At 34.7% G+C, this 23,688-nt stretch overlaps 1 protein-coding gene across 5 annotated transcripts in view; it reads left to right on the forward strand.

The window, feature by feature from the left end:
* EPHA5 (EPH receptor A5) overlaps positions 1 to 23,688 on the forward strand; it is a 349,973-nt gene that overhangs the window by 250,446 nt on the left and 75,839 nt on the right. For 3 of the 5 annotated variants that reach the window (XM_043572582.1, XM_043572578.1, XM_043572580.1), the window contains 3 exons: positions 50 to 174; positions 7,949 to 8,108; positions 15,889 to 15,994. In XM_043572582.1, the coding sequence (XP_043428517.1) occupies positions 50 to 174; positions 7,949 to 8,108; positions 15,889 to 15,994 (391 nt within the window). The remainder of the gene's footprint in view (positions 1 to 49; positions 175 to 7,948; positions 8,109 to 15,888; positions 15,995 to 23,688) is intronic. The other 2 variants (XM_043572581.1, XM_043572579.1) reach the window with 1 other exon arrangement.

The following is a 23,688-nucleotide window of genomic DNA, read 5'->3' on the forward strand; positions in this document are numbered from 1 at the left end:
TTTCAGGACTCTGTTAATCATGCAATTCTTTATTTATACTATTTTGCAGCCCCCTCTCCAGTCACCAATGTGAAAAAGGGGAAGATTGCAAAAAACAGTATCTCTTTGTCTTGGCAAGAGCCAGATCGTCCCAATGGAATCATCCTGGAGTATGAAATTAAATATTTTGAGAAGGTGAGACTAATAGAATAAAGAATGTTCTTTCTTCTTCTCCTCCTTTCCTCCTTCTCCTCCTCATTCTCTTCACCCTCCCTCTCCCCCCCTTCTTCCCCTTCCCTTCCTCTCCTTCTCCTTCTCCTCCTTCTTCTTTGTTTCACTTTAGCAACTGCAATTATCCAATTTTTAGAAATGTATGTTGCAATTTTGTGTGTAGATAAATGACATGATTATGGAGGCTAGACGTGTATAGGGAGCATTCTATTTGTATTCCATTAATGCCGAATAGTTTATGCTGCACACTACTGCCATAGAGTCTAATAAGCTTAACTAGGTTTCACAGTATTAAAAAATGAAGTCATGGTTCTTGACCTTCACCAGTGACTGCCATGTACGACATGGAAAAACACATATGGTTATGGCCATTAATGCTGCATAATATCTATGCTCTTAAGGAGATATGGGTAGATAAGATATGAATATAAAATATAATTTTAAAATCCATATCCAAAATCTAATACTGTATTGTAAACTTTATTTTAAAATTTGAGGGCACAAAATCAGAATTGTATGCCTCACATTCTCTACATTTTCTCAATTTCTTTTTTCCTTAGGCCCACTCTTGCATGTTTTGACATAATAGTTGTGAGATCTAAAGGCAATAGTTATCCCTCTTCCTCTTTCCTGGATTCACAACCAAGTGAGCTATTGATAAAGAAATAGTACAGATGGAATATAAAGGTGAACTTAAATTTCTAAAGCAGAACTCTAGTATATAGCTTGGATATGTAGTCACCAGGGGTCTTCCTACACTTCCCACCCCCCATTTTACTTTGATTTTTTAATGAGTCTGGATCTGAATAGCAAACATTCCTTAAAACAACCTGGCTTCTAGTAGAGGAGATATAGAAGTGTGCTCAAACCAGACTATCACTGATGGGTAGGAAACTCTGACTGAGAGTATGTATCCTATGTAAGTAGGAGTAGAAAAGATTAGAAACATATGCAGAGAAGCAGATCCCAAAAGAAAAAGAAAGGACTCAGCCACACCTGCTCAATTTGCTTTCCTTAACCTCATGGAGCCATTACTCCTTCTCTTAGAGGGATAGTGAAGAGGGTAGGAAGAAGTTAAAAACTTACTTTGCAATGCCACAGAAATTGTCCAGGCTAGGACATCGGAAAAGAGAGAGGGAATAAGTGGTTTCCTAGTATTAATGCAAAAATATCAGAAAAAGTACTTATATTCTATTAATGAAAGTTACTTAAAAATTCAACAACATTCTGTGTACATGTGTAGAAGGAAGAGTATAGGTAAATACATTGAAATACGTTAAATTAATGCCTAGCATTATACAGATTTTTTTTAAAAAATTGTAATGTTTATTTATTTTGGAGAGAGAGACAGAGCGTGAGTGGGGGAGGGGCAGAGAGAGAGGGGGACACAGAATCTGAAGCAGGCTCCAGGCTCTGAGCTGTCAGCACAGAGCCCAATGCCAGGCTGGAACCCACGAACCATGAGATCATGACCTGAACCAAAGTCAAAGGCCCAACCCACTGAGCCACCCAGGTGCCCCATAGAGATTTTTTTTAATAGCTTATTTCACTCACTGATTTAACAATTACCAAAAGATAATGACAGAGGGTAAAAACAGTAGTGGGGGACAAAGGGGCTGTCTACACATTCTTTCTAGGTTTTGAATGCCTATAAAATGTTCTTATATTGATTTTCTAAATAGGTGAATAAACTGTTAATTATTACTTTTGAAGTAGTCATCCTTCTAGGAATGACTTGCTGGTAGCATTACAAATGACTATTAGATCATTAGAGACCATAAATGAAGATACTTCTATTTCATAAAAAATATATCCTCAAATACCCGTGAGACAAAATTATGTTGGGATAGGGGCACCTAGCTGGCTCAGTTGATGGAACATGTGACTTTTGATCTTGAGTTTGTGAGCTCAAAACCCACAGTGGGTGGAGAGATTATTTTTTTTTTTTTTTTTCAACGTTTATTTAATTTTGGGACAGAGAGAGACAGAGCATGAACGGGGGAGGGGCAGAGAGAGAGGGAGACACAGAATCGGAAACAGGCTCCAGGCTCTGAGCCATCAGCCCAGAGCCCGACGCGGGGCTCAAACTCACGGACCGTGAGATCGTGACCTGGCCGAAGTCGGACGCTTAACCGACTGCGCCACCCAGGCGCCCCGGGTGGAGAGATTATTAAAAATAAAATGTTTAAAAATATTGTGTTGGGATCTCATTTATGCTATTTGTTATAAAAAAATAAGAAGGTAAATCAAGGAAAATGTGGTTACATTAATAATCCTCACTGATTCTTGTTTTTCTGGGAGTAGTAGTCCAAATTGCATTGTAAATTCTAGAAGTCTACAATTTAAATGCATGCTGTATCCAAAAATAATTTGTTAAATTAAGGTTTACATTCCTTATTTACTTTTTTTTGTAAATTTTAATATGGTATACTAACACAAAGCTGAATATGTAGACTGAATATTTTGTAAATATTTTAAGTTTCTAAATATTTATTGTAAATGAACTTTATTTTTTAAAAAGTTGAAATGCATAATGACATTTAAAAATAAATATGCCCCAGGGGTGCTGGCTGACTCAGCCAGTGGAGCATGCCATCCTTGATCTTGGGGTCATGAGTTCAAGCCCCACATTGGGCATAGAGCCTTCCTTAAAAAAAAACTAGATAAATAAAAGGGAGTATTAAAAAAATCAGAGAAAAATAGAGGTGCACCAAAATTCTTTATTTGAATATACATCTTAGATGAAATAAAGTTCACCAGCAAGGGGACTAAACTTTGACAGGGAGTTATTTTTCTTTATAGTTTTTCTTGCCCTGAAGCAACTAGTTGGACCAAGGTTTGATTTTCTTTATTGTTTCTAATGATATTATCCTATTTTACCCCCTTATGAGTAACCTTTCATTGTTTTCACTATTACTCCTCAGCATATACATAAGTCTCATATATGTAATACTCAATAAATGCAAGGATTTATCTTTTTTTTTTCTGTAAGCTACTGCTTCCATTAAAAAAAAAGTTTCTCAACCAAGTGGTGGGGGAGTCTTTCTCTTAATATTCTTTCTAATGAATTTTATACATGTGGCATTATTTTCTTGAAAGTTCAATTTTTTTAAATATACTTATTTCATGAAAACTTAGTTCTGTGCTTAATATTTTATATTTAATGCTGTATTAATACATCCTATTATCTGCATAACTCAATGTAAGAAAGAATAATTTGGGGAAAATATTTCTGTACATAGTTTCAGTAAATGAATAGAAAGTTGCCCACTTAACATCCGTTAAAAGCAGTGAAACCTTTATATAATATGTTATTTGGGGGAAGTCATTAACTTCTTTTGGTCAGTGTTTTCCTTTTTACAGTGAAAATATTAATTCCCAGAAATTTTTGCCAAGCAAAATTATTGAGCATACTAATAAAATACATGAAAGTTTTTTTTTAACACTTTCAGAAGGAAAAAAAAAAGGATAATGAGTTTTTATAGCATGTATTGAGGTGGGGGTGCTTATAGGTTTCCAGAGCTCATTTTGAACCTTCAGAATGACACCACCGTTTTATTGGATGGCTCTTGTCCAGACACAGGTGGCAGAGCTTTCCAGGGCTCATGCATTTGCCAGCTGGCATTTCTGCCTGTGATTGCCCTGCTCTAATAGAGGTCATTGGGCCTCTCTGCTCCTGCATGGTGATGGGCCCATTGCCATCTCTTAATTAAAGGCAGAGGCAAAGGGAAGCTGCCCCTTGGCAGGGTGTTTGCCAGCTGGCTCCTTCTGCCCAGGCCCTCCCCTCGCTGCATGTGAACAGTGTTTGCTAAGCAGCTGGGGAATGTAGCTCATTTGCTCAGCAGGAGTATGAAGGCAGCAAAAGCCATTGCCCTGACCAGGATTTGGCAGCCTGATGGTCGTGGGTGTTGAAGATGTGTATATAGAGTTTGTGATACGAAGGAAATTATAGTACAGCAATGACTAAAAGGAGTGGGACAGAAGCAAATTTTGGAAGCTACTTAGGTAATTCAAAATGTACATTTTTGGTTTTCAATCCCTTAGATACATGCTTTGGTGAGTCCCTCTGATTATATAGCATTTGACTACCCCAGAGAGACAAAGTACAACTAGAACTCAGATAAGGAACCACTGAGATACACATAATGTTAATATATAAATCAGAATGTTGTGTCATTTTGTGCAATTGATATTAGATCACGCATTATTTCAAGGAGCAGCATGCCAGTTTCCTTGTAATGGGAATTCCCCCCCGTTTGGCCAAAGTATCAACTTATAATAATTTTACAAACATATCAATTCTGAATTCAGTAGTTAGGAGTTTAATTTTTTTTATGTTTATTTTTGAGAGAGAGAAACAAAGACAGAGTGTCAGTGGGGGAGGGCACAGAGAGAGGGAAGCATAATCTGAAGCAGACTCCAGGCTCTGAGCTGTCAGCACATAGCCTGACGTGGGGCTCAAACTCACGAACTGCAAGATCATGTCCCGACCCAGTCAGACACTTAACTGAGTGAGCCACCCAAGCATCCCTCAATAGTTAGGAATTTACAAGAAGGTTTTAATTTTTTTCTCTTTTTATTAAATTTGCCATCATGCTACAGACTCAAGTCAAATTTACCAGAAACTGTTATGTTATGGAGATTGAGCTTGGTGCTATTTACATCATCTCTGTCTCCATCTCTATGTGCTCACACTGTGCTTGATAAATAATTCTTCCCATTTTAAAGAAGAAAAAATTGAAGTTGAGTTGTGTATCCATATTTACACTCTTCATTAGACAACAGCATGACTTGAATTCTAACACTGATATTCCTTGTTCATTTATAAAAAAAAAAAACTTATCCATTTCTATAATAAATGTTAACATTTTTAAGTTTATTTATTTATTTTGAGAGAGAAAGAGAGAGAGAAAGCACACACAAGCAGGGGAGGGGCAGAGAGAGGGAGAGAGAGAATCCCAAACAGGAGTCTCAGTGTCAGCACGGAGCCCAGTGCAGGTCTCAAACTCACCAACCATGAGCTTGTGACCTGAGCCAAAATCAAGAGTTGGAAACTTAACTGACTGAGCCACCCACGCACCCCAATAAATGTCAATATTTTATGCAAAAATCATAATTATAACAAATATATCAGAAACTTTGGTTTTGTCTAGATTTTTACACCAGCTTATCTTTAAACAAAATGCAAGTAACATTTCTCACTGAAATTCTCACTAATCTTATTGAATATAATTCTTGCATATTCAGTCACAAGCTTGAGCAGCCAGAGAGCATGAGTAAGTACAATAGTTTCTAGTAATAGTTTACCTCTTTTGAAAGGAACACATCAAGAAATTGTGTGCTTTTTTACTGCTTTTTCCCTAGTGTAGAGAAGGGATAATAGAGTATATAGGAGAAAGTCAGTGAATGGGAATAAAGAAAAAGACTGACATTACTAGGTAAAATTTTATAGGCTTTAATGACCCTAGTTTAAATTCTTTGTAAGACTCTAATAATATTTCTTATACCATAAAGATTCGGCAATTAAATTTAATCTGTGAATTAAAAAATTAAAAAAAAATAATTTTTCACATAGAATGAATCAGAAAGCCTATTTGCATTAGAAATTAGAATATCCCAGGCCCCTGGGTGGCTCAGTCAGTTAAGCATCCAACTTGGGCTCAGGTCATGATCACAGGGTTCGTGGGTTCAAGCCCTACATCAGGTTCTGTGCTGACAGCTCAGTGTCTGGAGCTTGTTTCAGATTCTGTGTCTCCCTCTCTCCCTGCCCCTCCCCCACTCGCACTCTGTCTCCCTCTCTCAAAAATAAACATTAAAAAAAAATTAGAACATTTCTATTTAGATGGAAATTGGGATACATTTAACCCTAAGATAATTCTATATGTTTGACTATATTAAATGAGGAATGGTAAACCTGCTTTAAAACAAATAAATGCTAATAGGTTGTATAGTTTAGATTTTACTGGTGGTACATGTTCTGTAGAACATGACTGCCAGTGGACTTTGATGTGTCCAATTAGAAAAAATTTCAAATAATAATGGCAATGAAAACATAGCTTTATAGCTTATTAAATGTTTTCATGTGCATTACTTACTTATTCTTACAGTATCTCTATGAGACTATCCAGGCATCAGTTTCTACCCCAATCTTACAGATAAGGAAACTGAAGATAAAAGTAAACATGGACTTGTGTTATTTTAGCACGTGATTTCAGTATCCACACTAAAGTCACAACATGGCATGCTGCAATCGATTGTAAATTTCAAGGGAAGTTGAAGTTACATGCAACATGAAAGCATGGTTTGCATTTATTTTGCATTTTAATAGTGGTATTAAGATTAACTAATAACCATATTCCCTATTAGAGGTCTTGAGAAAGAATTGTTATATTCTTGTTTTCAATTCTTTTCTCATTTCAGAAAAAAATCCTTTACATCTTATTCCCATTATATTTTAAAAAATAATCAATACATGTTTTTAATTATCAAATAAAATTCTCTGAAATATCTTGAAAGTGATGGTTTATAGTCATCAATCAAGATACTGTAACTAGAGACAGTTCCCACAAACAGAGGGAAAAAAATCTCTGACCATTATCTCTCATGAATTCATTCTTTAATATCCATCAGAAATGTATTAAGTGTAGAAACACCATCAGCCAAAAACAACGTTAGCCAAGAATTCACACAGAAAAATACAAGGGAGAAGAAAGTTCAAAACAGGGACTTTGTGTATTTAGATCTTTGTAGGTCTAAGATTTTCTATTCAGTGTGGTAATCTCAGAGATAAATTACGGACAGTTAGTCTAGACTTTGGTAGCAGTCAAAATAGGAACAGTTTCCTATTTGTTTTCGTTTCTAAAATTATCTTTACAGTGATTTTGTTTTCACTGCATCTCCATTCACTACTCATCCAGCTCAAACACATAAACGTGAAAAAATAGAAAGTGTTTAAAAATTAAAAAAAAAAGTTTATTTGCAGTTTTTTCTTTAGTAATCCATTTGGACTTAATGAATTGAAATTAAATTTCTCCAGTCAAGTACTCATTCCTTCTCCTGAGCCCTAAATAGAATTAGAAATGAAACTCACCAAAGATATAAAGCATAAGACTTACCTGGTGATATATGAAACATTGTCACCTTACTCCATGAACAGGCAACATGTTAGATGTGCTCCAATAAAATATTTATAAGAAACATAAGCATATGAATACCAGTACTAAAATAGAGTCTGTAAAATAATTTATCTCCTGCAGGGGTGCCTGGGTGGCTCAGTGGGTTAAGTGACTGACTCTTGGTTTTGGCTCAGGTCATGATCTCATGATTCGTGAGTTTGAGCCCCACATTGGGGTTCGTGATAACAGTGTGGACCTTGCTTGGGATTCTCTCTCTCCCCCTCCCCTTCACACTCTCTCTCTCAAAAAAAAATACATGTTAAAAAAATTTTATCTCCTGAAAATCATATTTAAAAGTTTACAAATTTATTTCTGCCAAAGACAAGTATGGTGGATGAGTGGAGAACATGTTACCCACCAATTTTGAGTTCTAGAAAACACTTTTAGGTATCATATAGATAGCACACCTAAGATGTATAGTTTATTTTTTCTAAAAGATTGTATGTGTACTAATAGCAAGTCTATTAGTTTCTGATTTATTTTCTGATTTATGATTCTAAGTTTTGTTGTCATTAGTAATTCACATGTTGACTTTTTTATTGTATGTACATGTGTAATCCAAGGACCAAGAAACCAGCTATACAATTATCAAATCTAAAGAAACAACTGTAACTGCAGAGGGCTTGAAGCCAGCTTCAGTATACGTCTTCCAAATTCGAGCACGCACAGCAGCAGGCTATGGTGTCTTCAGTCGAAGATTTGAGTTTGAAACCATCCCAGTGTGTAAGTCATTTTAATTACTGTCAACTCATGTCTCTGTAATGGTTACCAGAAAAGAGTCAGTGGATCAATACTCTCTCCGGGCATTCTGTCAGTCTCCTGGTCCTCTCTCTCCCAGGCATGACCCCTTCAGGTAGGAAGCATCTGTCATGCTATTATGGTAGGTTGGTAGGTTAACACATCGGTCCCTGCTCCTCATCACATTTAGTCTACTGGGAGATGAAACATCAGGAGATCCTTAAGAAATGTTTAAACCTTGCTTTTAAAGACTTTCCTTCCACGGCTGCCATACTTTATTGAATTATTGCCATTTATTTTTACTTGTTTTATTGAACAATGCTACCAGGCTTAGTCTTTCTATGAAAATTCTACAGGGAGCATTTGTTAGTATTAAGTTTGGCAAGAAAATAGTGCTCTCAGCAACCAATCTGATTGTTTTAAAAAATCAACATCTATGGCAGCATCTCTGAGTGAAGGATCTAGAAATGTTTCTGGAAAACACTTCTTGCACCATTTTTTTTTCAAATAAAATAGCATAAAACGTTTTTCTCTTTAATGTCAAACAATTGATTACTTGTCCTAGAGCACGCATTAAAAGTAGGATTAGAAGAAGACAATAAAAGTTTTGTTATGAAGAAAATAACACTAGGAGTAGTGTGAAATGTCAAATATGTGGGTGTATGTATTTTCATTTGGTGGGTCACAATTAAGAATATTGGCTTTAGGGAGTCACCATTACTAAGTGAATACTATCTTATCATTCAGGTATGTTAAGACAAAATTATCTGAAAATCATTATCTTGAACATACACTTTAAAGAGACTTTTCCTTTTTTTTATGAATATAATTTATTGTCAAATTGGCTTACATACAACACCCAGTGCTCATCCCAACAAGTGCCCTCCTCAATGCCCATCACCCATTTTCCCCTCTCCCCCACCCCGCATCCACCCTCAGTTTTTTCTCTGTATTTAAGAGTCTCTTGTGGTTTGCCTCCCTCCCTCTCTGTTTGTAACTATTTTTTCTCCTTCCCTAACCCCATGGTCTTCTGTTAAGTTTCTCAAGATCCACATATGAATGAAAACATCTGTCCTCTGACTGATTTATTTCACTCAGCGTAATACCATCCAGTTCCATCCATGTTGCTGCAAATGGCATGATTCCATTCTTTTTTATTGTAAAAAGACTTTTCTAATTGGATACTTAATTCATAATAATGATGCATGATGTTATTCATTGATTAGTTTTTAAAATTTATAATATTTAATTTATATTATACATAGGTCATAAAATTTTTATGATGGGCTTTTCTTTTTCATGTATGTTATCACATATGTCATTAATATAGTCCTAAAACCAAATGCAAACATAAACACAGGAATGCAAAAATCTTTATTTTAGAAAGACTATTTAAAATGAGGATTTGGGTGGAAAATCTTAAACTATTCTTTCTCAAGCTTTAGTTTCTATCTTATAACTGCATAGTATCCATTCTATTTTATTTTTGTTATGCATACAAATAAATATTTAAAATTGGCCCCGTATATCATTCCTTTTCCCAACAGCAATGTTAAAACACACCAGCAAATAAACCTAGCATGAATGAAACTATCCAGCCAATCAAGTTAGCTCTTTTTTCTTGTTTCTTTTAACATAAATTCTCTTGAAACTTTGAGACTATCACTGAACCTTTCTTAACTCCCACTCACCAAGATTTACCAACACTTTCATGCTTCTTTTATGATTTTTTCTCCAATTCATTACTTCCTTTAATCCATTTCTTACCTACTTGATTCAAATATGTATAACCAAATTGCTGAAATAATGGTATTCTGTGTTTTAAATTATATTTTTATTAAGATAAATGTAGTTTCACATGAAGTTGTAGGGAATGATACAGAGTGAACTCTTGTACAATTTTTTCAGTTTCTCCCAATGGTAACATTTTGCATAACTATAGTATAAGATCACAATCAGGATATTGACATTGATGCAATCCACCAATCTTACTCAACTTTCCTTGTACCCTTTTTTATGTGTGTATGATGTAGGCGTGTGTGTGTGTGTGTGTGTGTGTGTGCATTAAGTTCGATACAATTTGGTCAGTTGTGTAGGTCTTTATATCTACCATCATGGTCAAGATACTTCACAGTGCCAACACCATAAAGTTCCTTCGGGTTGCCCTATTATAACTATACCAACTGCCTTTGGGAGCAGCTCCTGTCCCATAACTAATCACTGACAACCACTAATTTCTAAACATTCATTTCTAAAATTTTGACATTTCAAAAATGTTCCATAAATGGAATCATACAGTATGCAACCTTTTAGTTTAGAATTGACTTTTTTCACTCAGTATAATTTCCTAGAGATTCCTGCAAGTTGCTTGCTTCTTTTTTGTTGTTGAGTAGTATTCTATGGTATGTGTGGGCCACAATTTGTTTAACAATTCACCTATTGAAGGACATCTAGGCTGGTACCAATCTTTGCTAGTACGAGTAAGGTGCTGTGAATATTCATTGACATGTTTTTACATCACCTAAGTTTTCATTTACCTGGGATAAATACCCAAGAGTACAATTGCTATATCATATGGCAATTTTATGTTTAATTTTGAATTTTGTGGGAAACTGCCAAACGAGTTTCCAGGGTGGCTGTACTATTTTACAGTCCTGCCAGCAATGCAGCCGTGTATGAGTGATCAGTTTCTCCACATCCTCATCAGCATTTGCTGTTATCACTATATTTTTCTTTTAGGCATTTTGGACAGGTGGCTAGTGATATCTCATTATGGTTTTAATTTGAAATCCCTGTTGGCTAATGATGTTCACCATCTTTTCATGTATGTATTTCCCACCCAGGTTGTTATAAATTTCCCCATTAATTCGTATGTGCTCATATTGCATATCAAAAATTATGGCTTTGATCAAATTATCTTTATCAAGAAAATGAATAGATAGTTACAGTTGTGGGAGAAAGACCCCAAATTTTCAGCCGGGCCTTCAAAAACCCTCATAATCTGGCTTTAACAAATCTTTTCAGATTCATGATTAACTATCTAAATATATAGCTAAAATGTGGAGAATATCTACACAATATGGAGTATGAGAAACAAAATGAGATAAGCAACATGACTTCTCAGTATATACTAACTTAAAGTTCCCCGGGATAATGTAAGTATATAGTTATTGAAAAATAAACATTATTTACTAAAGAATATTAGTGTCTATAATTAATATTCTTTGAATAGTAGTGTGTTACATTGCCCCAAATTTGCTTTTAAGCATTCCCAAAACATTCCTTAACTATTCTTCCAAAAATACATCACGGATTAAAAAAATAGGAAATGTGAGTGACTAGAAATTTGTTATCTTTAAAGATTAAAAAACTTAATGATATATTAAAGTAATAATCATGGATTATACTGGGCTTATAATTTTTTTCCTCTGGTGCTAAAGAATGAAAATGTAGGGGCGCCTGGGTGGCGCAGTCGGTTAAGCGTCTGACTTCAGCCAGGTCACGATCTTGCGGTCTGTGAGTTCGAGCCCCGCGTCGGGCTCTGGGCTGATGGCTCAGAGCCTGGAGCCTGTTTCCGACTCTGTGGCTCCCTCTCTCTCTGCCCCTCCCCCGTTCATGCTCTGTCTCTCTCTGTCCCAAAAATAAATAAACGTTGAAGAAAAAAAAAAAAAAAGAATGAAAATGTATGAAGGCATTGACATTACCTTATCAATTCTATATATTTTCAAGTTAGTTGATATATTGGGGATATAATTGATGCTGTCAGGGCAAACAATGAACAAATAGTATAAAATCTTGATGAATTATGTTTTATTAGAAATAGCTCACAAAATAATTAATACATTTGAAATAATAAAATAATTAAAGCCCATCAAGGAACTTAGGAAAAGCTGCACATTTTTTCTTAAAGTTTATTTATTTTTGACAGAGAGAGAGAGAGAGAGAGAGAGAGCATGAGCTAGGGAGGGGCAGAGAGAGAGAGGGAGACACAGAATCCAAAGCAGGCTCCAGGCTCTGAGGCATCAGCACAGAGTCTGACACAGGGCTCAAACCCACGAACCATGAGATCATGACCTGGGCCGAAGTCAGATGCTCAACTGACTGAGCCACCCAGGCACCCCAAAGCTGCACATTTTTTAAAAATGAAAATGTATTATTGAAATTCTTCCTCATAGGCCCTTGATTTAATTATCTAATATACAAAACTATCTGATTTAAGTGAACGGTAGAGGAAAAATGCTAAATGTGAATGTTTGTGATTTGGCATTATTAACAAAATATTTTCATAAAATGTATTAATCATTTGAAATTTTTAGTATGCCATTAAAAATATTTTATTGCAAGATAATATCCCATACCTAGGTGCATATTTTAATATATTGTTAGATTAGATCTTGTCAATTGTTAAAAATGAAGCATTTGACAGTACTAATCACCAGTATTTTTTTTTCTCAAAATTAATAGTTTGGTTAGCCAGAATTTGCCCTGTTTTTATCCCTACCTCTGATTAATCATGCCCCCTTTCTCCAAAATGATATCTCAGAGTTCCCAAAATGGCCCATTGAGACCAGAAAGATTTGTTAGAATTTGTTTAAAAGGGCTTTTGAAGTCTAGATGGAGAATTTGGGAATTTTTTTATAGGTAGTAGGCATTTATTAAATTTTTGATCAGAGAAACATGATCAAAGTGATATTTTTGGATGTTTATGTGAACACATAGAAGGCAAAGGAAACCAGTGAACAAAACCAGTGAACAATAGTCCAGTAGATTTGAATCAAATAGGTGAGTGTTGGACAAAAGAAATATAGTTTGTGGGGAAAAAACAGAAGAAACACAAAAATGTTTGGTAATCAATGGCCAAGTAGGAGTTAAGAAAAATTCAGTGATAGTTAAAAGAAACCAGAAGAAAAGAGATCAAATTAGTCTGGTTTGTGGTTTGATTTATGGTGTTTATTTATTGATGTGTTTTTGTTAATGTCCTTGGGGTGGATGTGGTATAAAAATGCTATTTGTATATGAAAATGAATCCAAATAAAAGGAAAGTAGTTTTTGTTTTTGTTTTTTTTAATAGGGTCATGCTTTGAAGTGAAGTAAGTAAGAGTTGTAAATATAAATTTGGGACTCATGAGCTTAGAGTTAACTGATGTCATAAGCATAAAAGTACCCATAAGAGGTAGAGAGAAAAGGAAGCAGGAAGGGAGAAAGACAGAAGAAGATTAAAGAGTAAGGAGAGAAGTGTGGAGGATCAGGAGCATTCATCAGGAATTGTTCATGAAGAAGATGTAGGGAGAGAATGTGGAGCCAACGGAACTGACAAAATAGTGCTACAGTGTGGGGGAAAAGGGGAAAAACGCCTCATCTGATGTTCTATAAACCAAGACGAAGCAGAGCCTCAAGGTTGAAGTTTATGTTCAACAAAGGCAAATACCTTATGATGCATGGTAAAGTAAATGGAAGAGTACTCATTGTGTTTTAGCAAGAATGTCATGCATAGAACTCAAAGGCAGAAGAAGATAAGTTGCAGAGGGAATTTAATAATGTTGGTTATCAGATAATAATAAATAATAAATAAATAAAAATAACAATACTGCTGTAGATAACGATCAAGGTGTTAAATAGGAAAGAATAATTCGATAAAGCAGAAGATAACAATATGTAAAAATAATATCTACTAATTATTTAAGGCTGTCAATAGTCGAAGCACTGTGCTAAATATTATCTCTAAACAGAATTATAATGATCCAGGAAAATTATTCCTGTTTGGAGATTAATGAAATGAGCCTTGATAAAGTTAAATACTTTGCTTTGGCCTATATCCCTAGTAAATGTTGGACCTGTTTTCAAATTTAAGTTGAACCAACATCAGTAAGTTTAGGTATAAGGATTTGTTTCCACTAAGAACAATTATCTACTCAGGCTTGAAGGTAGCAGACAAGTAGCCTATAATTGACTCCTGGATAAAAGATCTCCTGGAGGGAGACCTTTGAAGGAGCCAGGTCTTGGAAGAGATAGGAAGGATTCTAACATTGGAGTTAGGTGAAGCAGAGGAAACTACATAACCATCCAGTTGTATTTAACCAGAGTCCGGACTTGATTGCTCTTTAATCTATACAGTTTAACATTATTGAAACATGAGAAATCGTAATAGATTAGAGTTTGAGAAAATGAGGAAGACTCATTATGATGATTTTGTTAGGAAATTAAGAAGAGAGAATAAAAAATATTGGAATAGCAGTTAGAGCCTAATAAAAATAACATTCAATGTATGTGGGCCATGTCTGCATGATTTTTTCTAGAAACATTGCCTCTTGCCAAAAAGAAAATTAAAGAACCGAGAAAAGCAATGCTATAAGTAATCTGAGTTTAGAGACTAATAAAGCAAACCTTGGGGAAGGTTACTAGTGATAGTGGAGTAGCTTTGCCCTACGCATTTATACTGGTCAGCAGTTTTAAATTCCCTACCACAGATCTCAATATCAGAGAATAAAGGAGAAAATCAAGATAAAGAACCATTGAACTGCAACTATTATTATCCAAGAAAAGGGAGGGTAAGAACATAGATTTAGACTGTCAATAAGAGTCTTTCTTGTACATGAACAAGCTACTAGTGATATTGGGTCTGAAGACTGGTCTAAAAGATCAAATTGTAGATCAAATGCAAGAAGTGGTCAGAGAGTAAGTCAATTTTGGTTTGAAAGAATCAAGGGAGAGGTGACAAGAATAGAAAGGGAAGTGTTTGGATGTCCAAAACTATTGATGGGGCCAATAGCTGGTAAAGGGTTCTAGGAAGCAAAACAGGGAAATTATAGTTGTTATTACTCTTGATGACTTAAAATTTGTTAAGAAGGGTAACTAATGCCACTCTGAATTAATCAAAGTGATGATTTTGTTAAACAATAGCATGGTAGGTATCTTATTGAGGGTTTCTTGAGAACATTAGTAAAATTAATTTTGCTCTGTAGCGTTCTTATTATAACACAGTGCAGATATCAGCATGAAAGAAATATCTCCATACTTATTTAGGTACAACTATCTTAACAGGTCCGTATTCCTTTTATTATGGTAATTGTACAGTTAAAATATATAATATTTCGTCTAAATCCATGTATTTAAAAAAATGATGTAAATGAATTTAATCTTACTGTAGACTTCTCAAAGTTCTAAGTGTATGTCTTGATATTTTTCAAAAAGGAGTCCTATATATAAAGTATACTCACGGATGATATTCTGCTAGAAATTACGATTTTTAAAATTATATTCAGAATATGATATTAACCTCACTGAAGCCATAACCGCAATATTTTGGACTTCAACGTATTTCTATGGGAAAAAAACCCTGTCTGAGGTGTCAAGATTTTTCTCCTAGAAACAGCCACATGCAAACTCTAAAATGTCAAATCTCGGATACTTAGCACCTCCTGTTTAGAGTAAGGGGTTTGGTATCAAGGACTAAGTTTCATTTTATCTTGCAAACCTAAGATCCCTAGATAAACACTATGCAAACAATTACATTCATTTTTTATGATGACAAGGAAATAATCAGTGACTTAGTGATTCTTTCAAATTTCCATTTGGAGAGTAAATATTTTCTCCTAAAGATGTCTTTTCAATTACACACCATTGAGCAGAGATATTAGGGGGAAATCTCGGCCAAGTGTGGGTGAATTGTTTAAACCATGCATCGATTACCGACTATTAAGCAGCTCTTATTTGAATGCATATGATCTCTTTAACCGCGGGCTCCGTTTTCTGTGTCTTCTATCAGCAGTTGCAGCCTCCAGCGATCAAAGCCAGATTCCTATAATTGCTGTGTCTGTGACAGTGGGAGTCATTTTGTTGGCAGTGGTTATCGGCTTCCTCCTCAGTGGAAGGTAAGAGAGGAAGCTGTGATTTTGAACTTTTGCAGCTGATCTCTTCTTTACCTTGATCTGACCATTTGGCTGTTAAGCACATCCCAAAACAAATCAGACAAGCAAATATGTCAGTAGATAACCACAATGTAAGAGATATTTTTAAGCGTTGCCTTGTCCATATGAGGGCTAACATTTAAGCACACAATTTCTCCTTTCCAGGTATGCTCTCTTCACAAGAGTGATTAATAACTTGGTATTATTGATTCTATCTTTAACCATATTTTTTCTGATACAGTTTTTTAAATCTGATTCATTTTGTCTCAAAAATATTTATAGTCATTTCAGTTTTAGTGTTAGGGAAGACCTATGCCTGTGCCTGGTAGATACATAAGAATAATACTAATAATTCTACTTAGCCAGGATTCTTTCCGAGCAGGGTGATGGATATGAAGCAGACACTCTGGAAAACAGAGAAATAAACAACCTTTTTAATGACTGCTTTTATTTTCAGCTTCTGGATGATTTCAGCCCGACTACATCAATCATAGTGTGTACGGATTCTCAGTGAATTGCACTGAATATTGTATCAATGGATACATTAACATGTGTGTTGCACATCTACATTTTTTATTGTGAACAAAAACAAGAGGTAGAGACCCAAGAAGAACTTCTGTAGAAAGTATTTCCTGACACTGAGCTGAGCATAATCAACCTTCAAAAAGATTTTTAAAGGGGCGCCTGGGTGGCGCAGTCGGTTAAGCGTTCGACTTCAGCCAGGTCACGATCTCGCGGTCCGTGAGTTGGAGCCCCGCGTCAGGCTCTGGGCTGATGGCTCGGAGCCTGGAGCCTGTTTCCGATTCTGTGTCTCCCTCTCTCTCTGCCCCTCCCCCGTTCATGCTCTGTCTCTCTCTGTCCCAAAAATAAATAAACGTTGAAAAAAAAAATTAAAAAAAAATTTTTTTTAAATAACAAGTAAATGAATCAAAGCATGAGCGCACTGTATCCCTACCACAAACATGTTTCCATTTTTCACTAGGCCACTGTCAGAAGGGATATTCAGTAATTAGTTCCATCCATTTGAAAATGTGTTGGTGTTAGACTATTGCAGAAAACTTGATGAGAGTCTTCATGGAAATATTTAGACTTGCACAAATATGTGAAATTGTTATGTAAGGTCCAAAAAAAAAAGGTCAGGAAATCAATATTCATATTAATTTTGTTACTGTTCTACTTACTTACTTTTGACTCTTCAGCACATATTCAACTCATAAATATACAGAATTGGGCACTTTTCAATATGCTGCTATTATATTCTGAAAAGATTTATAACTATAGCCTTAAATTACAGTAATTTATTTTCATAAAACATTGTTGAATATACTCCTTTGAACATCCTTTCTTTTTGTATATGAAAATTCCTTTTCTTCTAGTTCCTGTTTATTTAAGAATGTTCAAAATTTTCTTAAGAATGTGTATAGAAATCCATCACTTATGTTTAATGCTAGAATAGCAGTGATGCACTTTTAGAATTTCTAGGTAGGAAGCAGTTTGTGTTCTTTTGAGGACAGCTAGCCTATTGGACCAGAAAGCTGGCTGGCTGGTACCCCACTGTTCGTTTTTCTCTGAAGTCACCTGGGGAGAATGCTCTGATGATGTCCCTGCTTCCTGGGAGATAAAAATGTTGTCATGAAAACTCAGGCTCAGATTTTGGTCAAATAAGATAATTGGTAACTGTTAAGGAACCTTCCATGTGATATGAGTCTTTTCTACCTCAAAAGGGTAGATAACTATGATACAATTGCAGAGCTGGTTTGTAATATCATTTCTTTACTTCTGACTGAGATATGAGTTGGCTTCTTCATTTCCAATAAATCCAGAAGTGTTAGTTATAGTTAGGGACATGGGGATTATAAGATGTATTTGTTATGTCCACACTTAGAAGAAGTGAATAAAACAGAAGGAAAGATCAAGATCTAGAATCCAATAAGTCTGTGTGTTTGAGGGTTTATTAAAGGACAAATCAAATATATATACAATATATCTTATTGTATACTTAGCCACAGTATATTTATTTAACCTAAGTATTGTTAATGTGAATTTACTGATGACATTCAGCTATGGATTCTTGCTTACTTGTATGTGAATCAGCCACTGTTCTCAAAAATTTTTCTTCCCCGACACACAAACACACACACACACATACACACACACACACACGTATACATATATACATATGTATACAGATACATATGTATCTGTAGCATTAGATGAAGTGTTTGAAAGAAGATTCAATTTACCCATTAGTTGGTAACTGAAGGATAGCAATGCTCTAGTGTCCATGTGCACACACACGCACCACATAAATTCCATATGTACTTGGATTTGCTGCATGAGAATAATTAAATTTTAGTGTAATTTCTCAGTTGTACTAGAATCACAGCTACACCCAAGATACAAATCTTAATTTTTAACAGAACTAAATCTGTGACTTGCTAAGATATTTTTTTGTATACATTGTCTTGTAGAAGTACATTACTTTTTAAAAATAGCAATACCTTATGAATTTGTGCATCATGTATTCATATTAAATTTTTCTTAATGGTACTTACTATACAGGGACTAGGAATTTCCAACTTAAGGGAAAACAAATTTTATCCCCCAAACTCTGAGATTTATATTTTTTTTACCAGCAATTTCTTTTGCATGAAATTTTCATTACTTCATTTTTTGGAATGGATATTCTTGAATTTAAGGGGGCATTTGTCTTACGATAAAAACATATCTGGCCATTTGTATTTTTCATGTATAAGTTATTTTATGTTGTTTTACATAAGTATACTTATTCAAAAGCTAAATTAAATGATTCTTAAAGGTCTTTGCCTATCTCATTCAAGACAATGAGCTTCATAATTTTTGTCTGGACTAAGAAAACCATATCCATCTCATAGTACCCAGTGTCTTGAATTAACTCAATAAAGATTTGTCAAATAAAGGAAAACATAAATGAAGAAATGTGGCCAAAACCTAATAATATGTTGGAAATTATTTATGAATACTGACAAACTATTGAAAAAAAACTGTTCTAGGAATGGTCTGAAGACATTGAATTATATATGTTTCTCCCTCCTGTCTTTGCCAAAATATGACTGATAAACATCCACAAAAATATAATGACTTTATTCTCTCACTCTGAACTTTGTCACTTTTTAACTTCTTGACTATATTAAAAACCAGATATTTGCTCCTAGGTAAAATGTCTTTTAATTGCAAATAATTTGACTCCTCAGTGGTGATAAAGATGAACTAATTTTTATATACTGAAAAAATATTAATATCACTTGAATGTAATATATTTTGGAAATTTATATTGTTTGGACCCTGGAGAAAGTACGTCTTGAAGACACATATTCACTGGTGATTCGTATTTCTATTCAGACCAGATCAAAAAAAATGAGGATTATAACATATTGAATACTATGGGACTAATCTACTTCAAAGAAAAAATTATCTTTTTTATTCTAAAATAAATTGAAAGATAAAACATAAATCAAATATAGAGACTTTCTAATCTTTTTAGGCTAAAATTGATTACACCGAAACCTCTTGGAGTCTTTCTACTTAGGTAGAGTTTAAAATAATATAGGCAAATATCCATCTTGAAGGAAAAAGTTCCATTTAAAAAAACAGAAAGAATTATAACACCTTAGGATTCTATCAATCTTAGAATTTGTGTGATCTTCCTGTTTAAAGGTGCTAAATATTCCATAGAGCATTTTCTGCAGGGTTTAGATTCTCGTTTTTACTTTCTTCACCATTAATTTTAAATGGATTTTTTATTGCAGTACGAAACAATTGACATGTCCTTAGCAAACTATGAGCTAATTACCCTAGAATGGATATAAATTAAACCTCCTGATATGCACAGCATGTTGTAATTGTTTTTTAATCTTTCTCTTTTATCAGTAATGACAATGCACATTGATAACTTTCTTATTATATACTAAGTTTATTGAGTTTTTCCCCTTATATATACTACTTTATAGATATAAATTATTTAATAAACAAACTTTTCATCACTGATTGTCATCTCCACACTTCCAGTTACATGTTTGAGAAAGTCTTTTACAGTGCCCTTCTTCTATTTTCCTTTCCTTTAAAGATGATCTTGATTATATTAAGTTACTTTTTTTCCACCGTCTCCATTTCAAGCTTGAGGCCTAATTCTTGATTACTGGATACTTCTTAACCTGATATAAAGCTTAAATTAACAGGACCTACTGGTACTGAACATATAAAGGAAAACATCTTTCAGTGTAGAGAAACTATTTCTTCTTTGAACCTTGGTCAACATAGACAACCTGGTTTTAAACAATATATTTTAATACTTTGTTTCTGATCCCTTATTTATTACACACTCATGAATTTATTTTTTAAGAAAATTGCAGAGATTTGATTTTTATTTCAATCAATGCCACATGTATGCTCAGGAGTCAAAGATACAAACATTATATACATGCACTCCCACAATTTCCACTTATTTTTGCATGTAAGTACAAAGAAGTTAAATCTGTTTGCCAGTTTTAAAAATGGAAAACAAAATAAAAAACCAATGGGGTAGAAGAAAAGGTAGAAGAATCTCCTCAAGCTGCTTAACCTTGGATGTGATTTTAAGATTACTAATGTATGACTTTAATACTATGATGCTCCTGAGATTATAAATTGAGTCTGAGTCACGGCTTATTGTAAAAATGATTATTTTCTCAGCGAGAGATCTCCCCTTGTTTGTCCTGTTCGTGTTCAAATCCTGTAGCTCCATGTATGACTGCTGACTCTTATTTCTCTCTTTGTTTATTAAACAATTGGAACTCAATTGACTTGAAATGTCTCATAGTTTTCTGAGGCAAAAATTCTTCAGTGGATAGTGTACTTGAAGGCTAACCTATCAAAATTAAGATACTGAGACCATGTTAGAAATTTCAAGGAAAAAAAAAAAAACTAGTAGATTTAGGTAAGATGTTGCTTCAGGGTTTTTTGTTTTTTTTTTTTTTTTTTTTTTACTTAAAAATACTATTAAAATTTAGCCTTTTGTAAATTGGTTCAAATCTCTTAATGTATAACACGTTGTAAATGACATATTCTTCAGATATTACAAACATTTATTGAACATCTGTTGCACATCAAACACCGAGATAAGTCCAGGCATGTGAAATAAGAAGATAATGTTCTTTTCTCAAAGTGTTTCCACTTTAATTTCGTGGTCAGATCAATGGACAGAATTTCATAAACAGAATTACAACAGCTATGGATAAAAAAGAGGGTTTAAATTAGAATCCTCCTAAATGGTAACTTTTTTTTTTGTACCACAATGGTGATCTGATTCATTAACTAAAAAAAAAAAAAATGAGTTCTTATTACATGCCTGTCACATTTCTTATGTTAGGAAAAACAATGGTTAGGAAAAACAGTGGTTTTGATGGTAAAATCCACTGGACTTAGAAACTTTCTTTCAAACTTATTTGGAGTCAAAATAAAAAAAAATATGCAGGCATTTTGAGTGTAATTTGATTCAGACAAGTGCCAGAGCTCTGCCTACTTTTGATATCAAAGCATAAAGCTTCCTAAGTGAGTGATTTTTAAAGGGCATGAAGTATTATAAAACCTTCAGAGAAGCCTCTTTGCCTAATGGAATAACACAGTAATAATGTTGGTAATAATAAGTACAATAAGGTCTAGCATGAATTACATACTACCTACTAGGCATTGTTCCAAGGGTTGTACGTGTAATATTTCACACAACTATGTCTCAGTATTAGTTCTATCTTCAATTTATGCTTGATAAAATGATCTTCTTTCAGTTTCTTGACCATTGTAAAAATGGTGCAGGCTTGAGGCTTTTGCACTGGCTCTTCCTGTGGCCTAGAGCTCCCTTGCCCCAGAGAAGCACGTGGCTTCCTCCAGCTTTCAAGTCTTTACAAAATCCCATCCTCTCAATCGAGCTAACTAAAATCATAGCCCATGATTCCTTCTGCTGCATATCAGATCTCTCTTACCTTGATTTGACTCTTCATGACACTTAATTGCCATTATATTACTAAAAGTATATTTCTTGTGTTAATTTTTTGTCTAAAGATCCAAGATGGCAGAGATCTTTATCCATGGGTTATTTTTTTCCTTCTGAGAAAATGTCTAGAACATAAATTACTATATACAGTTAGTTAGTGGGGGCCTAGGGCTTGAATGCAGCTCTGACTTTAGGACTTAGTTCTTCATTAGACAGCTTCCCCCATGACTTGTAAAGCATTAAACTGTATGATCTTAGTGAAACTCTGAATTCTTGTATACAAAGTCACTGATTCTCTATTGCCAAAAATAATGGTATTAATTAACGTTTAAAACCTTTCCACACTGATCAGCAATATATAATTCTATTTATTTATTTACTGACTTATTTACTTATTTATCTTGAGAGATAGAGAGAGACAGACAGAGCAGGGGAGGGGCAGAGAGAGAGGGAGAGAGAGAATCCCAAGTAGGCTCCACCCTGTCAGCACAGAGACCAACCTGGGACTTGAACTCACATACCATGAGATCATGACCTGAGCCTAAATCAAGAGTAGGAAGCTTAACTGAATGAGCCACCCAAGTGCCCCTAAACTGGTCAGTAATATAAATAAAACACCTTTTAGAAATTAATGCCAGTGATTTCTTGACACTAAGGTAAATAAATAATATATTGGATTTTTTTTTAATTTTTTTTCTACGTTTTTTATTTATTTTTGGGGCAGAGAGAGACAGAGCATGAACAGGGGAGGGGCAGAGAGAGAGGGAGACACAGAATCAGAAACAGGCTCCAGGCTCCGAGCCATCAGCCCAGAGCCTGACGCGGGGCTCGAACTCACGGACCGCGAGATCGTGACCTGGCTGAAGTCGGACGCTTAACCGACTGCGCCACCCAGGTGCCCCTGGATTTTAATGAATTATTCACCAGTCCTTCACTGGAAAATTATACAGATAAGTTATTTATTCTAGAATCAACACATTAAATACCACCAACTTTATGACCATTCCTCATTTTGTGAAAACTGATTAATTTTGCCTCTGTGTTTCCTCAAAACTGTTTTTTTTTTTCCCAACTGAAGTACTTTTAGTTCATCATTCTATATATGTCTCCTCTGATAGATATGTGCTCATCATGAATAAACAGATTATAGTGTAGATTCTCAGTGAATGCCCAGTGATCTTATTATTGGAGGAATGAAGTTGGAGTTCGGGATTCCTGAAAATACCTTCCAGCATTACCACTATGTTTTTTTTTTTGACCTAGACTCCTTTGGTTGCATATGACAGAAGCCAAATTCAAAGTGACTTATTCTAAAAGAGAATTATAGATCATATAGGTGAAACGTTCCAGAGATGTATATAAAAAAAAAAACAAAAACAAATCCAAAGTACAGACACTTATTGATCTAGGTACTAAGATAGTGTCTGCTATGCAATATGGAGGCACATGATTGAAGAGTGCTGTGGCACAAATGTGATATTTAAAGCCACTCATCAAAATAAGGTTATTTGGATGGAGCCCATCAACACTGACACTGAGAGTGGAAGAGAAAGATCTGGTGAAAGCAGACTGAGGAGTGGCCCTTGACATGGCAGGAGACCAGACAGTTATTGGATCACTGAAGAAGGAATGGTCGCTGTGTTGACCCCAG

The sequence above is a fragment of the Prionailurus bengalensis genome, chromosome B1 (genome assembly GCF_016509475.1).
Source record: "Prionailurus bengalensis isolate Pbe53 chromosome B1, Fcat_Pben_1.1_paternal_pri, whole genome shotgun sequence".
In the NCBI taxonomy this organism is placed as follows: Eukaryota; Metazoa; Chordata; class Mammalia; order Carnivora; family Felidae; genus Prionailurus; species Prionailurus bengalensis.